A 17,110-nucleotide genomic window follows, 5' to 3' on the forward strand; every position below is an offset into this window, starting at 1 on the left:
TTCAGTGGTTCAAGTTTATTTGTTTCAATAGATGGATGAAGCACACCACATTTTGTAACTTTTTCTCCCTCAAGAGTCACTTTATCTTAAGACAAAAGATTCTCTTAAAGAACACATACACGTGTGTGCACACATGCACACCTACTCAGGCGCGCTCACGTGTACACACACACACACACACACACACACACACATGCACGCACACACACTCTCACACACAGCAAATACAAAAACCTAACTCCACCAAAGTGCGTGTGAATGAAGTGCAAACAAGTTTCATTTTCAAACTCTGGGAGCATTCTTTCTGTTTCAGAAGCCAAACAGAAAGGTCCACCCTGGCCTAGGCCAGAGCTGGGCGAGGCTGCTGGGCCAAAGTGTAAGCGGCACCTCTGCTGGAGAGCCGGGCAGAGGGCACATGGCACTGGGCACCGGCGCCAACGCCCTCCCCTCACTGCCCTCCCAGGTCAAGGTGCGCTGATCTCATTTGGGGACAGGACGGGGGTGAGAGGGAGGTAGCAGGGTGGACAGGAGGCAGGTTTCTCTCTCCTTTTTTATGATTTGGTTTCTTTGCAAAGAGTTTGACATTGGTGCACAAAGCGCTGGGGCCTCCATGTTCGGAGGCCTGGGGCCCTTTTCCTCGAGGCCCTTGGTCCCTCCTGCCTTCCTGGTGGGCAGGTGTTCAGAGTGTGGTTAGTAAATCCACATGGCAAAGCCATGCCAGCCCCACTCAACTGTGCGGACTGGCTGCCTTCTCCTCACACCACAAAGCCAGCGAGCATCTCTGCCAAAGAACTGGGGAGTTTTGCCACCACTTAAGCAACCAAGATAGACTCTTGGCCAATGGGGACACCAATGCAACCTCTCAGGCCTGCCCAACCCTCAGGCCTGCCCGCCCGCTTTCCTCCCTGGGAGGTCATGCTCAGAGCACGTAAGTCCCAAGGGAGCTCAGCTGGGACGCTGAATGGCTGCCAAGCAAAGCGTCTGGTCCCTTGTGAGAGAGGGTCCCCTGCTGGGCAGGGACAGGAAAGCAACTGAACTTTGGGGTTCTCTCTTTTATGGGAGCCATAAGCTTCAGATTCTAACACGAATAGCCCTTGACATTTCCCCAACACTGAGCCTCACATCTCCCCGTCAAACACTTCTGAGTGCACTACACACACACACACACACACACACACGCGCACACACACGCACGCACACAGGCATGCGCACGCTCACATGCACACGCACACGCACACGCACACCTCCCATGGCTGCCTGAGCAGTCTGGGGAAGGCCCAGCTCAGCCCCCGCTCCCCGCCTCCATGTGGGGCCTGCTCCCAGGCTTCCGGTTTGGCAGTGGCTCAGTGGGGCTAGGCCCCCCACTTGTACAGAAAGAGCGAAGTCCCAGAGTCCAGCAGGCACCACCCCCCCTCCGCTCCACCACCACCGCAACACGGATGGAGAGGGGAAGAAAGGCTTCACGGACTCAGAGAGCTCCAAGACAGAATTCACTTTTCCAACTCCCAACTTCAAGTCCTTCGTAAAACTCAAGAGCAGGGCATGTGAGGGACAGGTTGAGGTGATGTTACAGCGTGTGTGTGTGTGTGTGTGTGTACTAGACAGAGTGCTACATGCCCATGCCAGGAGGCCTGGCACGCATGCTCCCCTGACTCCTTCCATGGGCAACACCTTGGCTGAGACCCATTGCTGCCAGCTTTGGGAGCCACTATGCCTGGTGGAGCTGCCCCACTGACTGAGACTGTCTGACGCACTCTTGGGCTGGCCATGGCTACCTAGACATTCAGGCTGCCTCCTCCCACACCTGACACACTGAGAGGGCGTGGGGAACGCCCGCCCATGGAACCTTAACCCCTGCTGCAGAGGCAGATGCTCCGCCCACCCGCTCTGCTGGAAACAGGACTGGACGTGGGACACTCACAATGCCAAGCGGTCCAGAGCTGGACACATTTGAGAAGGCATCTGGGCTCAGAACCCCTTGCTTCTGGGTAAAATGGAGAAAGGCAGCCCAGACTCCCATTGGGTCCTATGAAAACATGTGTCTGAGGCGCACCCACTCTAAGGGAGGAGCCAATGGGGTCTGGCTGTGCCAGGGTGGGGCCACTGACCAGAAAACCGGGCAGCACAGTGGGGGCGGCAAAGACAGAGGGGGAGGTGCCTTCTGAGTGAATATGTTTGTGGCAGGGTCGCTTGGTATGAGGAAAGCAGACCAGGAAAGAAAAGCACAGAGAGGCTGAGAAGGGCCTCTGACTCTCCCGGACTGTTCTTACTTGCAAACAAAAAGCAGCTTTGGTGATCAAACAAGTTGGCTGGAGATGTGGCTGCGACAGGCAGGGCACCCCCGACCCGCTCCGTCGGTAACGCCCCCCCCCCAGCAGCGTCACACCCTCGCTGCTGTGCCTGGTGGCAGATGAGTTCCAGGACTCCTTCCCGCCCCGGGCTCCTCTGCTCCCAGGCCCCGTGGAGGAAGCAGCCCCGGAGAGAAGAGCAACCAGCCCTGGTCAGACGCGGAGCGCGGTGGGGGCCCAGGTGGGGAAGAAGGAGCTCAGGTTAGGAAGGAAGCATCGGTGCCGAGGGGGGCCCGGCCGGGGCTGGGGGAGGGCCCAGCCCCGGGCCAGTCACTTTAAGGTGTCATCGGCGTTTTTGAACATGAGAATGGCGTTATAGATCTTCAAGGCCGGACCCAGCTTGACGCTCATGATCTTCACAATGTCCGCCTGTGTCAGGAGAAGGAAGGCCTCGCCATCAATCATCTGAGGGTTGGGGAAGGAAGTGGACATTGGAGAAGGCGGAGAGGGTCGTGGGGAAGGAGTGAAGGGAGGTGGGCGTGTGCATGGCGAGGGAAGGGGAGAAGGAAAATTGGAGTAAAGGATATATGGGGGGAAGGGAAGGAGAAGGGAGAGGGAGAGAAGAAGGAAAAGGAGAGAGGACAAGGGAGGGAGAGAGGAAAAAAGGAAGACAGCAATGGGGACAGAGAAGGAAAGAAATATCCACTGGTGTTCCCATGTTCACACACACACACACACACACACACACACACACACACTCTTTCTGCTGGACTTCAGTGTGTATTTGCATAATGTTTTCTGAGTCTTCACTGACAGTGGCTTCAAAAAACTGCTATTGCTGCCCCAGTCAGTTTGGTTCAGTGGTTAAAGCGCAGGCCTGCAGACCAAAGGGTCCCGGGTTCGATTCCAGTCAAGGGCATGGGCCTCGGTTGCAGGCTCCTCCCCAGCCCAGGCCCTGGTCCGGGCTCATGCAGGAGGCAACCAATCCATGTGTTTCCATCACATCGATATTTCTGTCTTTCCTTCTCTCTTCCACTCTCTCTAAAAGTCAATGCAAAAATATCCTCAGGTAGAGATTAAAACGGCAGCAACAACAAAAACCTGCTGTTGCTGTCCCCACATGAGCCCACTGGTCAGTCTCAGAGCCGCTAATAGACATGGGGCATTCCGATGAATGCATCACAGTATTACCTACGAGCTCTGAGAGAGAGAGCGAGCTTGAGATTTCATCTAAATCTCACCAAGCCTTTGTTTCTAACTTCCAGTTTGTAGGAAATACACGGGCTGTTGAATGACACTGTAAGGAAGCAATGAGACAAACCCAGGGAACCGTCTGCCAGACGTTTCCCCGGGGTTCCTGTGCCTCCTGTGGAGACTTCTCACTGCTGTGACTGCTGAGGTTCACTCTAGGTACTTCAAAGCAAAGACTGGAGCTTGGTGACCAGTAGTTTGGGACTATGCCAGGGGACAAAGGGATGACTCAAGAACATACAAGATGTTGTATGTGTGCTGATGTATACGGAGAGTTTTCAGCCATAATCTCGGAAATGGCCATATTTGACCGTGGAGGTAGAGGAATTCAACAGGAAAATGAATAAAATGAGCCAAATGCAATGATCCACCCTAAGCAATAGCCCCGGAGCTGTGGCTAGGACCAGGGAATTTCCCCAGGTGGGGGTAACCTGGAAAGATCCGTAGAGAGCCACACATGGGATGTTCAACAGAGGCCAAGCTAAAGTCCAATCAGCTGATGAGAGACTTCTATGCTGTCATCACAGAGGCATGGCCCCCAGGACTCCAAGAAAGAGGGGTGCTCGGGGAGCAGGAAGCTGCTCGTTTATCCAGCTGCACAGTCAGCAGAGGCTGTTGACCCCTCTCTGCCCTGCCTTCTCCTCTGAGCACCCATTACACCTGGCACACACCTCCCCCAGAGTCCTAACCACAGGCTACCAGAAGCAGCCATTTACCATTCATCTGGACCAGTGTCCCTGCATGTCCCGGCTGCTTCCGTTCGGCCAGAGAGAACCCACTCCCTGGGGAGACCGATGCCGTGGACCAGACCTTGGAGAAGGCGGTCCTCAGCCCCCACAAAGCTCTGCACTGAGACGGTACTGGGTACTCGGTCCACCAGCACACCTCCCTGCTCTGGCCATTGCTGTGCTGTATCACAGAACACGCTGGACCGAGACATGCAGCAGATGTTCCTGGACAGATAAGCTTTGTCCCAACAAGGGAACTATGCGGAGCCCAGCATGAGCCAGAGGATAGCATTCCCGGGTGGCTCAGCTGGCTGAACAGCTGTACTCAGAGAGCGTTCGTTTATGATCGGCTGTCACCTAATGGGAGAGCTCTAATGGACGCCACGTGGTTCTGCTCTGTTTTATCAGCATGTGTGGTGAAGACTTGCCTTAATGAACACAGAAAGCTTAGTTATCAAATGTACAAGTTGTAGCCCAGCTGGGGTGACTCAATGATTGAGCGTCAACCCATGCACCAGGAGCTTTCCGGTTCAATCCATAGTCAGGGCGTACAGGAGGCAGCCCATTGATGTTGATGTTTCTCTCTCATTGATGTTTCTATCTTGCTCCCTCTCCTTCTCTCGCTCTCTCGCTCTAAAATCAATAAACATATATTTAAAAAATGTGCAAGTTGTATGAGGCTGGGAAGGCTTATTAATATCAGAGATGATAGAGTTAAGATTTAAAACAGTGAGATCATGAAACCAACATGATAACGTTTAATAGGGAGAAATGTAAAGTCTTTCGTTATATTAATTTTAAAAAACCAGTGGTACAAGTAACCCACTGGAAACTTTGGTTTGATTATAATGGATAATTGATATAAAAGCAGTTGGGGACTTTCATGAACTAAAATCTGGTGTGATGTGGCTATACTAAAGCTAGTGCAATCTTAAAGTTTTTCTCACAAAAATATAGGGTTCAAATCAAGGGGGAGAAAAAATGTCCGCTAACGGTGGGATATTCATAAAATGGAGCACTGCGTGGCAATAAAAATGAACAAACTAAGGGTCTACACAAGGACATGAATGAGCCTCAAAAGCATCACTCTGAGCGAAAAGAGACAGACAAAAAAGAGTACGCTGTATGATTCCATTCACATGGCGTTCAAGGGCAGGCAGAGCTAGTCTGCGGTGCCGGGTGTGAACAGCAGTTGCTGTGAGGCTGGGGCTGGAGAAAGGGGCCGAGAGAGAACTCTCTGGTGAGACGGGAATGCTCCATGTCTTGACTGAAGTGTGGGGGTCAGAGTGCACACATCTCACAAGGCTGTGGCTGAGCACTCTGGCGGTGGGTGCCTTTCTCTCCGTGTACATCTGATGTCCATGCACACACACCTAGTGTCAGTTCATCTGCTGTGACAGATGCCCTGCTCTGAGGAGCATGCCAATGGAGCGGAGGCTGTGCAGGTGGGCGGGGGGCATGTGGGTAATCTCTGTACTGTTTTCTCAATTTTGTTGTGAACTTGAAACTGCTCTAAAGAAAGGAAGTCTACTTAAAAACAGAAACCAGAGCCATCTGGAGGGGCAGCCCAGGTGTTGTGCTGTTCAGAGAGCGTCTGAAGCCCAGGTGCCGCCCTGGACACTCCGATTACGGTAAGAAGGTCACAGCCCAGAAGGGAAGGGCCAGAATGGGGAGGAGGAGGGAGCCCACCAAACCAGGTTCAGAGGAAGAGCGCGGCTGGTGGGCTGGAGAGAGGTTCTCCCGGAAAGGGGCAGTCTCCTCTCTCCTGGGCTCGCCTGGAGGAGGCACCAGGGGAGCAGAGGCACTTGGGGGAAGGGGTGTGTGCATTCTTTGGGAGGAAGCCCGAAACAAGCTCAAAGGCCCCTTCCGGCTTCAAACTCTACAGACTGGAGACATGATAAAGTTCTCATTTAAGGATGACTGCACATTCAAAGTCAGCACAACCACTGCCTGAAGCCCCACTGTGTCAGTCATTCTTGTAGAGTGATATGACTTACATATTACTCTATAATATTATGTGTAATATTAATATATATGACCCTTACAATATCTATATAATATTCTTGTAGAGTGATATGATTTACATATTACTCTATAATATTATGTGTAATATTAATATATATGACCCTTACAATATATATATATAATATTCTTATAGAGTGATATGACTTACATATTACTCTATAATATTATGTGTAATATTAATATATATGACCCTTACAATATATATATATAATATTCTTATAGAGTGATATGATTTACATATTACTCTATAATATTATGTATAATATTAATATATATGACCCTTACAATATATATATATAATATTCTTATAGAGTGATATGATTTACATATTACTCTATAATATTATGTATAATATTAATATATATGACCCTTACAATATATATATTTAATATTCTTGTAGAGTGATATGATTTACATATTACTCTATAATATTATGTGTAATATTAATATATATGACCCTTACAATATATATAATAGCATATATACTAGGGTATAACTATACTAGACATTCTGATACAGCGATCCACTAGTCATTTCCAATGCTCACAGTGGCCTTTCTATAGCTATTTTATCTCAGTTTTACACAGGAGAAGATGCAGGCTCAGGGACAGTGAAAAGCTCCAATCAGCAGGACTGGGATTCAAACCCAACTGTCAGCAAAGCTAGCACTCTTTTATCTACAGCTCGCTGCTTCTCGCCTCTGGGGAGCTTTGGGGTCTTGGTTTTAAGTGTATGTTAGGATCCCTGCAGTAATGGCCATACCTGTGCCATCAGGTATTGAAATGCACTTGAATTAACCGGCTGATGATGCATTTGGAGAACAAAAGATGGGGCAGAGGGCAGAGGGGCGGATGGAGCCTGGCCTCCGGGATGCTCCTTCCCTCCTGGGACGGTCTGCAGACAGGGGGGTCCCCGCTGGGCCAGGGCCGCACCAGATTGTCCCCAGAGGGGTGGCTGTGACTGCTCTCCCGCAGGCGTGACCAGAGGACCCTCCCTATCCGGGGCAGCACTGGGGGACCCCACCTCCTGCCTCTCAGCGGGCGCTCTCTCTCTGTCCCCACGCTGCACCTGCACCTTCCTTACCTCATCCTTGAAGACTTGTGCTTGGTCCTCACAGCCTGTCAGGGTCTGAACGAAGCCGAAGACCTTGGAAATCAAAGGAGACATGTTGCCTGTTGCCAAGGAGACGGGGGCTTGGGAGACAGCGGGGAGGTGGCTTATATGGCCTTGGCCCCTTGTGCCCTGTGACTGTGCTGCTTTTTCTTATCCACCTAAGAGGGTCCTTGCATCTCTGTGCTACTGAGCATGTGAGGCTCAGTCTGCCTCTCCCACTAGATTTCCCGGTGAGCTAGTCACCGGCCCCTCTCCCCAGCCACCAGGATGGGCCATGCAACAGTCTCTCTGTCAGTGCCTGCTGAGCAGCTAGGAGGGCCTTCAGATTGAGGGATGAGCAGGAGGCAGTGGCAGGGGCAGCTTCCAGCTCTGCCCAGGAAGGCCTCCTGGACGAGGTGAGAGGGCGGAGGAGGGGAGGGGAAGAAGGGGCGGAGCTCCTCACCTCGTCGATGGTCCACTTGGCCACTGTGGAGGCCGAGATGCCCGCCACTCCCGGCAGGAGCTTGCAGTGCTGCTCCCAGCACACCGAGAGGTACCGGTCAGGGTGGGCCGACAGGGACGACATGAAGAAGGACTGGTGGATGACATCGGGCGTTAGTGCTGGAAAGCAGAGGCAGAGACTGGCAGGCCGGCGCTGAAGACTAACCTGGCCCCGGGAGCCGGCCTGTGCCCACGCCACTCAAGAGGACCGGGCCCTTTCTGACAGCCTGGCAGAGCCAAGAGGGGGCTCCAGATCTGACTCCTGTGGGCTCGCTCCTCCCGGGAAAGTGGGTTCCTTGCTTTACAGACTCCCAGGGCAGCTGTCTGGAACGACCTCCTCCCAGCCCCACCCCTAGCTGCACCCCGGGGCTCTGCTAAAAGGCTTTCTCAGAGCGGCTGCAGCATCCCGGTCCATTTCTACAGATGCCCTGCATCCAAGGGGCGGACATCCCAGCAAGAAGAAGTCCGTCTGCCTGTCCTCCTTTCCCTAAGTCCCTTCGGGCCCTCACTAAGTTGCTCTTGAATCCTGGGCAAGTCACATAACGTGGGCCTCAGTTTCCCAGCCTGTCAGTGGACAGGCTGGGCCAGGAAATCTCGGTGATCTCCTCTTGTTCTCGCAAACACTGACACTCACGGGGCTGGGAGGGCCCTGCCAGCAGGGAGAGCACAGCCGAGTCCCATCCGTGGCAGGCAGCCTGCACCTCGGAGCTGTTTGCCAGCGAACCCTGGAGCCCACCCTGCAGAGGCTTACGCCCGTGGATGTGTGAGAAGTCTCCGGGACGAGATCCAGAGCGACCTGTGTCCCGTCTGAGAGACGGCCAGCTGGCAGGACAAGGGAGTCCTGCACAGAGGTCCGGGGCCTGCGCCCGGCCCCCGGTTCTGTCCCGGAGGGCCATAGCCTCAGGCTCGGGGCAGACTGAGCTTCCCCAGTCCTCAGGACTCCTCTGGAAGGCACATAGGCACCCGCCCCCCGGTGGTCAGAACGAGGCCCTGCAATGGAAGCCGACCGGGTTTACCACTGAAGGTGGAAGAGGCACCGCTGCAGTCCCACCGGCAAAAGTCCTCCCTCTGAGACCCCCTCCCTCAGGCCTTCTGTCTTCACCCAGAGGAAACAGCGGGGAACAACACCGGGAGGGAGTCAGGCAGGAGATCAGGACACACAAGAATCCCAGCAGGGTATGCGACCATCTGGTTTAAGTCTCCCACCGCCTTTTGAGATGGGCTCTGTGGTCATCAGCATTTCACAGGTGAGGCAACTGAGGCTCAGAGAGGTGGCATCACCTGCTCAAGGCTTCGCAACAGATCAGAGACTGTCCCTGAAGCGCTCGAAAGGCTGGGTCCTGCCCAGACATGGTGTGATGAACGGGTTCATGGTCTCCTCTGGATTTAAATCCACGTGCAACTCAGCTGAGGCCAGATCCCAGTGCCCCTGTTGTGTACCAGCCCTTGCTACTGGCCAAAGCTGTGACACGAATTCATCATATTACAATGGAGGGAGTCCCTTTGTGCCTCCCCTTGGAGCATGCCATGGGCTGAACTGCGTCTCCCCAAATTCATGTTAACACTCTGGCCACCAGGATGTGGCTGTATTTGGGGAAAGGGCCTTTAGAGAGGGGATTAGGTAGGCTGGACGCTAATCCAATCTGAGTAGGGCTCTTATAAAAAAAAGAATTTTGGACACACAGAGAGATGGCGGGGGGTGGGGGGAAGAGGATACAGGCACAGAGGAAAGACCATGTGAGGACACAGAGAGAAGGCAGACATCTTCAAGGCAAGGCGAGGCCTCCGAAGAAACCAGATAGATCCTCCACTCTTTGACTTTTAGCGCCCAGAAATGTGAGAAAATACATTTCCGTTGTTTAAGCCGCCCCTCTGTGGCGCTAAAGCAAAGGGGGGTGGGAAGGGGACTGGCATTAGGTTAGGTGCTCAGTGTCTATCACATCAGCAGCACAGCAGAACTAAGACCCGCGTTCGAATCCCAGCTCTGCTCCGGACAAGGCGAGTGACCTCAGGCAAACGACTGTTCTCTCTGAGCCTCTCATCTCTCCTTTCTCAGGAGAGAATCCTGTCCACAGCACAGTCAGCGGCCACAGTGTATGGAAGCGCCTGAAACAGTGCTCGGCTGGAGTGCTCAGTGAACCCTGACAGTAACCACTGTTATTGCAGGCAGCTGGCATGGGAGAGGCACTTTTTGTGTTTCGTTGTTGTTGTTTTTTTCTTTTAAACATGAATTTATTTTGAGAGAGAGAGAGAGATGGATTTATTGTTCCAACCATGCATTCATTGGTTGCTTCTTGTATGTGCCCTGACTGAGGATCGAACCCCAAACCGTGGCATATTGGGATGATGTTCTAACTAAGAGCAAAACCCTGCCAGGCAGTTATATTCATGTTTCCAGATGAGGACACTGAGGCTCAGAGACGTTCAGTGACTTGCTCAAGGTCACACAGCTAGACAGTGACAGCCAGGGCCTCCCTTCCAGGGAGCCCAGAACAACAGCGCTGGGGCATCACCTGACCTCCCGGTGGAGAACCAGCGGCCCAGAGGGGTCTGTGCCTTTCCCACAGATTCCCACAAGGCCGTGGGTGAGATGGCCTGGAACCACTGGTCATTCGAGGCCCCGTCCTGTACTCCTGCCACTGCTCTGTGCTCCCCGAGCATCTCCAACGAAGAGCCACAACCGCCTCTCCAGCTTCTCCTCTCTCTCTCTCTCTCAAAGGACTATTTATTATTTTTTTAAATATGTTTTTATTGATTTCAGAGAGAGGGACGGAGAGGGAGAGGGAGACAGAAACATCAATGATGAGAGAGAATCATTGATTTGCTGCCTCCTACACACACACACACACACACACACACCCCGCAATGGGGATCAAGCCACTTGAGAATGGAACCAGGACCTCCTGGTTCGTGGGCCGATGCTCAACCACTGAGCCACACCGGCCAGACCAGCTTCTCCTTCTCTGTAAGCAGCCCACCCTTTGTAAACCCTCCGTGGAGGACGCAGGGGTAAATGACCCTGGACCCACTCGCGAGATCTCCCGGTGTGATCTGATACTTGGGAGGGCGCCCAGGCCTGGGGAGAGAGGGGCCAGGTCCGTGGCAGGGAACCGGCGCCCGGCCTTGCCCGAGAGGACCAGAGGCCCTGCACCCTCGCCCTCCGCACCGGCCATGGTGGTGAGGCGTGGGCCGAGGCCTCTGAGTGGGACAGCTCTGCTCTCAGCGGGGTCTGGTTTCTCTCAGCCAGGGAGCACCCCGAGAGGCAGTGGTGAGCCGTGAACTTGCCTGTGATGTGGCCGGAGCCGTCACAGCCAGGCGTGGGGCACTTCCTGGAGAAGGAGAAGGCGTAAGTTGGGCTGAAGCCGCTTGTTCCCAAGCCCGGCCCCATTCCGAGCGTCTGTAGCGAGCTCTGACTGGCCGCCCGGACCTCGCGGAGCAGGGCCTGAGGTCTCACCGGTGGTGGAAGCTGTACTTGGAGGTCCTCGTGTGCGGCAGGCCCCAGTAGCTGAGAGGGAGACAGCTCTCAGGGGAGGCAGAGCCGAGCTCTCTGGGATCTGGAGGGGCAGGAGGAAGAGTCCATAAGGCCCTGGGGTGGGGGGAAGGGTGGGGGTGGGATGAAGGGAGAGCAGGGAAGTCAGCCCTGGGCACTAGGTCCCCAGGTAGAAGGCCCCGAGCTAGGCTGTGCCACCACTTGCTGCTGCTGGCTATCTACCTCTCTGCAGGGAATGAGGGTTTGGCTCTCACATACTTTGGTGAAACCTGCAGGCCCTGCCCTCTGTCTCCGCGGGGAGTATCCAGCGCAGAGCTGGCTGGGCACCTTCAGAGCCATGTCAGGCAGACTGACATCCTTCCGTTTCCCCGTTTCATCCCCTAGACTAGGGGTGTCGAACTCAATCAGAGAAGGGGCCAAAATCTAAAATCCAGCCTAAATCGCGGGCCGAATGGTTTACTGAACGGTCATAAACTGTCATTGTGATGGAAACGCAGCGGAGTGCAGTGATGACAGCGCGGTGCGGGCCACATTGCAAGGCCTGGCGGGACGGATTTGGCCCGCGGGCCTTGTGTTTGACACATGTGCCCTAGACTTTGGTAACGTTTTTAAGGCTCCGCCCGTGCGTGGAGAGCAATCGAGAAGGATCAGCACCCCATGTGAGACACATGTGGCAGCAGCAGGGAAACGGGGGGAACCTGGGGGTGAGAACTGACCTCTAAGCCCTGCCTGGAAGGGCCCACATTTTGTTGAACAGGGCCAGCATTTCCTTAGCAAACGCCATGCATGTCTGTGTGGCCCCTAAGCACATCTCCCAGTGAGGTTCCCTTCACACCTCATATCCCAAACCCAACAGCTGGGGAGGCCAGAGGACTGCTGGGTACAGCAGCAAGCCCTGGGGCAGGGAGGGTGCGAGGCCTCCAGCGTCCTGGGTGTCAGGCCCGGGCGTGCTACCAAAGCGGGGGGTGTAGGAGCTCGGTGGGGGGGGGGGGGGGGGCGGGACGTCAGCAGGAAGGGGTCGGCGGGTCCTGGGGGTACACACGGAGAGGAGGCTGCAGGGGGTGCCCTGTCTTGGAGCACCAGCCGGCAGGATGGATGTCCGGGTGGTCGGCATCAATCCAGAAGTCAAAGGCGTGACTCCAGCCGTCAAAGTGGAGCTGGGGAGGAAAGGCCCTCGGAAGTCAGGCATGCCTCTCGGAGCCCGGCTCAGCCGGGGCGCCCTGCAGGCTCCATGAGGCTCTCCCCATCCCGGAGCCTGTCAGAAGCAAGATCCCGGACTGGAAGAGCCAAGGGGCCGACCCACAATAATCCGTCTTGGCCGAAACCGGTGTGGCTCAGTGAACAGAGCATCGGCCTGCGGACTGAAAGGTCCTCGGTTTGATTCCGGTCAAGGGCATGTACCTTGGGTGCGGGCACATCCCCGGTAGGGGGTGTACAAGAGGCAGCTGAACAATGTCCCTCTCTCACTGATGTTTCTAACTCTCTCTCTCTTCCTCTCTGTAAAAAAAATCGACAAAATATATTTAAAAAAATAATAATCCGTCTTGGCCGTCATGTGTCCCAAGGGCTTTGTCATTGAGTTATGGGCCTCTCCCATCCACCCTTCCATAGATCTAGGATTATTAGGCCCATTGTACAGATGAGAGTGCCGAGGCTCAGAGAGGGGAAACGACTTGCTCAGACACACAAAATGAGGCCCAAGGTCGGCAGCCTCGAATCCAGAGCTCTCTTCCCCACAGCGTGCAGCCTCCCCTGTGTCCGCTCATGCCATGTCCTGGACCCCGATCGGCCTGCCCCTCCCCCAGCCCCCGGGCCCCCGAGCCACCTTTATCCGATGGTCCTCCACGTCCTCCACGCTGGCCACGCGGATCAGGGATGGGTTCCTGCGGTCCACGGCCTCCAGCTTCATGTTAACAAGGAAGCCGTGCGGGGGTCGCTGCAAGGGGACAGCAGCCTTCAGGCCGAGGCCCAGCACAGCCGGGCCGAGACCCCCGAAAAGAGAGCCCAAATGCCGTGCCTGGAAAATGGGCGGGGGGCAGGGCGGGAGGGGTGCAGAGGCACAGCCTAGCTGCCCAAAGGGCTCCAGGACTTCCTGAGCTCAGCGCTGGGGGCAGGAGAGCCAACTCACCACCTTGAAGGCCCAGGAGGGCACAGCAGTGGTTCTCGTTTCCTCCAGGTATTTCTCCCAACAGAAGCTATCAGGGTCTGGGTAGTCTGGAGAGAGGAAGACAGCAACGTCTAGGCGCCCAGGCGCGCTGGGAGAGCTCTCTGCCCCCAAGGAGAAGCAGGGGCAGCGGCCTATGGAGGACGATCTACCCCGCATCCCCACGGCCGGCTCCTTGCGGGAGCTCCGGAGGCAGAGGGATGCTCGCAAGCACCTCCCCACCTCCCCGTTCGCAGGGCTGCCTGGGAACCTGGCTCCCTTCCTCTCCACGGCCCTGTGGCGCCAGCCCAGCCCCCTCGGAGCCTGTGGTATGTGGGCCCAGGCGGTTCTCCGAAGGGGAAGGGAACACCTTCTTCAGTCTGGAATCCTGCCCCCTTGTTGGGGAGGGGGTGTCACTTCACTCTCTTCCCTTTCACCTTCACCCAGTCGGGGTTTGACAGGACTCTCCTAAAATTAATGGGTTCTCTGCTTCCAGGCATACAAGCTGAGGCTCTTGGGGGTACTGGTACAGGACCTGGGAGAGGGGGTGTGCCCAGGCTGCACGGTCACCTTGTGGAGGCGTGAGCGGCTTTCCGTGCTTCTGGCACCAGCCGACCGGGTGGATGTAGGGGCTGCTGGCATCACACCTGAAACCCAAGCACATACTTCGCTGTCCCAAGTGGAACTGGAGGCCCGAGCCTGCAGCCTCCAACAGCATGGCGCCAGGGTGCACCCTGATTGTGCTCCTTAGTGAGAGTTAGACAGATGGCTGGTGAGCAAGCCAGACAACTGCAGCATTCACTGAAGGCTCTAACACTACCATCTTATCCAAGAGCAAATCATGAATCCTAACGTTGGTATGTCTAGATGGTGCATCTCATATTGCATTGTGGCTATGGCCAATGTGGTTCAGTGATTATAGGGTCATGGGTTCAGTTCCCAGACAGGGCACATACAGAAGGCAACTGACCAATGTTTCCCCCTCTCTCCCTCTCCCTTGCTCTCTCTCTAAAAAGTTAATAAAAAAAACATATCTAAGAGGCATTCTAGCATTCTTAGAAGAGAGCAACTTTATGAAACATGCACTTACTATTTTCTAAAGTATTCACAACAACAAAAGACCATACCTTCGAATGAGGATTATGTATATATTGCATTGTGTTTCTTATGATATGCACAGATCAGATCCACAGGTCAACCAATTATCTCCCTAAACCAGTGGTCGGCAAACTCATTAGTCCACAGAGCCAAACATCAACAGTACAAGGACTGACATTTCTTTGGAGAGCCACATTTTTAAAACTCAAACGTCTTCTAACGCCACTTCTTCAACACAGACTCACCCAGGCCGTGGCATTTTGTGGAAGAGCCACACTCAAGGGGCCAAAGAGCCGCAGTTTGCCGACCACGGCCCTAAATGAATGTGAATGCTAGGGCTGAGCAGGGCCTGCACGGTGTCTGAGTTTTCCAAGTCTTGCCTCCCACCCGCTGCCATCCCCTCCCCACCCCGGCCACGCCCGGGCCCTCCCGCTACCAGTAGTCATAAGTGTCGTCCCAGTTGTCGAAGTGCACCAGGAAGCGGCTGCCCACCACGTCGCTCACGCTGGCCACGCAGACGAGGGATGGGTTCATGCGGTCCACAGCCTCCAGCTTCCTGCCCACCTGGAAGCCCAGGGGTAGGGAACTCTGGGGGCAAGAAGAGGGGCTGCCACGGCCAGGCCAGGCAGGCCAGTGCCAGCCTGGAGGCCACTGGCAAGGCAGGGAGTGGGTTCCCTCAGAGCCTTGCTGGGGTGAGGGGGTGGGATAAACGGGCAGAATCGGAATCCCCAGCCCAGAGCCGCTCGGGGACTCCCGGCCCCCGAGGTGCCGTCAGAGGACGCCTCATAACGGCAGAAGAGGGTGACTGGCGGGAAGGTACCAGGTGGCGAGACAGCTGTCATCACCCCTTTGATAAGTCAGATAGCCTGCCCGGGACCACAATGCCAAGCAATGGCGGGGCCAGGACGGAAAAAGTCTGACTTACAAGCCCGTATCCCCTCTCACAAGAGCGGGCAGATCCCCAGCAGGCCCGTGGGCACCTGCAGGTGTGGTCTGTGGGCTGGCCTGGCGGTGCGGGGTGACTGCCCGAATGGGAACCCTGGCTTTCGATAGGGTGGCATTTTTAACGGGGTCCCTGTGTCTCTCAGACCATTTGCTTGGGATGAGGAGGTACGTGACCTGCTGGGAAAAGCTACCAGCTGCCCTGAACAGAGAAAAGACAGGGCCGAGCTGCTGAGACTAAATTGGGGGGCCTGGATGTGGGGCAGCTCCCAGCACGGAGGCTCGGACTGCACACCAAAAACCACAGAGCGAACCAAAGCGAGAAACAAGCACGGAGCCTGGCCCGCGTGGCTCAGGGGTTGAACCAGGAGGTCACGGTTCGATTCCCTGAAAGGGCACAGGCCTGGGCTGTGGGCTGGAGCCTCAGTGGGGGGAATGTGTCGGAGGCAGCTGATCCATGATTCTCTCTCATCCTGGATGTTTCTATCTTTCTCTCCCTTTCCCTTCCTCTCTGAAATCAATAGAAATATTCTTTAAGTAGCGAGAGGTATATAAAAATAAATTAAAAAGAGACATGCACAGTGGCACCTCAGAGCCCAGGCAGAGGCAGTGCGGGGCCTCCGGGGGGACGTAGGGAGAAGAGCTTTCTGCAGAGGGGACGGGGAGAACCTATGTCCAGCTCCTCCCTCCGGCCTCGGCTGCCTGTGCCCCTCCCGTCCGGCAGGAGAGACCAGAGGGAGCGGAGAGGCCGGGAGGTGAGCTCTCCTCGGGGCAGTCAGACCCCAGGGCCAGCGGCCGTGACGCCGTCCGGGGGCAGGTGCCCGCCCTGGCTCGGGGCACTCACGTGTCTCTGGCTCACGAACAGGTGCTTGGGGGCGGCCTGGGCCCTCGTGCAGCGCAGGTACTCGCTCCAGCTGAACTCGTCCTCGTCCTCGTAACCTAGGCCCGCGCGGGGCGGACAGAGCGCCGTGCAGACCAGGCCGGCCGCGGCCAGGGCGCCCCACGCCGAGGCAGCAGAATCGGGCAGGCCTGCAGCCCCCACCGCCCTCCAGGACCTGCCCGGGACCCATGGCAGAAGCGTGGACACTCCGAGGGGGAGGGCTCAGCAGAGCCCTGGGGCCACGTCAGAGCAGGAGGGGTGGAGAGGGGAGGTGGAGAGGGGGAGGGGAGGGAGCCCCCGGGGGTGAAGGGACGGGCCTGAGGGCCACAGCCTCCCTGCAACCAGCCTTGCCGGGCGGGCCGTACCTGTGGGGAGCTGCAGCGTGTGCCCCGTCTTCTCAAACCAGCCTGCCGGGTGGATGTCGGGGGAGTTGGCATTGACCCAGAAGTCATGGCACTCGGAATACCCGTCAAAGTGCAGTCGGAGACGGTAGCCACACACCTGGCCCCGGGGGGGAGGGGGATCACAGGGACCCTGAGGCCGGCGGACACCCACTCCTGCCTTCACCCCTCCTGCCCAGCCTGATCACCCCGGGGGCTCCCCACCTCCCTTCCCTCCCAGGCTTCCCGAACCTTGTGCCACGCCCTCCTGCCATGAGGAAAGCTCATGTGC

At 55.8% G+C, this 17,110-nt stretch overlaps 1 protein-coding gene across 7 annotated transcripts in view; it reads right to left on the bottom strand.

The window, feature by feature from the left end:
* Nucleotides 1-17,110, bottom strand: part of L3MBTL1 (L3MBTL histone methyl-lysine binding protein 1) — a 28,794-nt gene continuing 11,684 nt past the window's right edge. Inside the window, exons 10-22 of one of the 7 annotated variants that reach the window (XM_045574231.1) lie at nucleotides 16,804-16,939; nucleotides 16,403-16,497; nucleotides 15,053-15,204; nucleotides 14,089-14,165; nucleotides 13,504-13,589; nucleotides 13,201-13,311; nucleotides 12,418-12,532; nucleotides 11,340-11,439; nucleotides 11,023-11,214; nucleotides 10,915-10,961; nucleotides 7,848-8,005; nucleotides 7,376-7,438; nucleotides 1-2,753 (exon numbers count right to left, since the gene is read on the bottom strand). In XM_045574231.1, the coding sequence (XP_045430187.1) occupies nucleotides 2,619-2,753; nucleotides 7,376-7,438; nucleotides 7,848-8,005; nucleotides 10,915-10,961; nucleotides 11,023-11,214; nucleotides 11,340-11,439; nucleotides 12,418-12,532; nucleotides 13,201-13,311; nucleotides 13,504-13,589; nucleotides 14,089-14,165; nucleotides 15,053-15,204; nucleotides 16,403-16,497; nucleotides 16,804-16,939 (1,467 nt within the window). In that variant the 3' untranslated portion in view covers nucleotides 1-2,618. Of the gene's footprint in view, nucleotides 2,754-7,371; nucleotides 7,439-7,847; nucleotides 8,006-10,914; nucleotides 11,215-11,339; nucleotides 11,440-12,417; nucleotides 12,533-13,200; nucleotides 13,312-13,503; nucleotides 13,590-14,088; nucleotides 14,166-15,052; nucleotides 15,205-16,402; nucleotides 16,498-16,803; nucleotides 16,940-17,110 lie in introns of those variants that run through there. The other 6 variants (XM_045574227.1, XM_045574225.1, XM_045574228.1 and 3 more) reach the window with 6 other exon arrangements.

The sequence above is a fragment of the Pipistrellus kuhlii genome, unplaced genomic scaffold (assembly GCF_014108245.1).
Source record: "Pipistrellus kuhlii isolate mPipKuh1 unplaced genomic scaffold, mPipKuh1.p scaffold_m20_p_6, whole genome shotgun sequence".
Taxonomy (NCBI): domain Eukaryota; kingdom Metazoa; phylum Chordata; class Mammalia; order Chiroptera; family Vespertilionidae; genus Pipistrellus; species Pipistrellus kuhlii.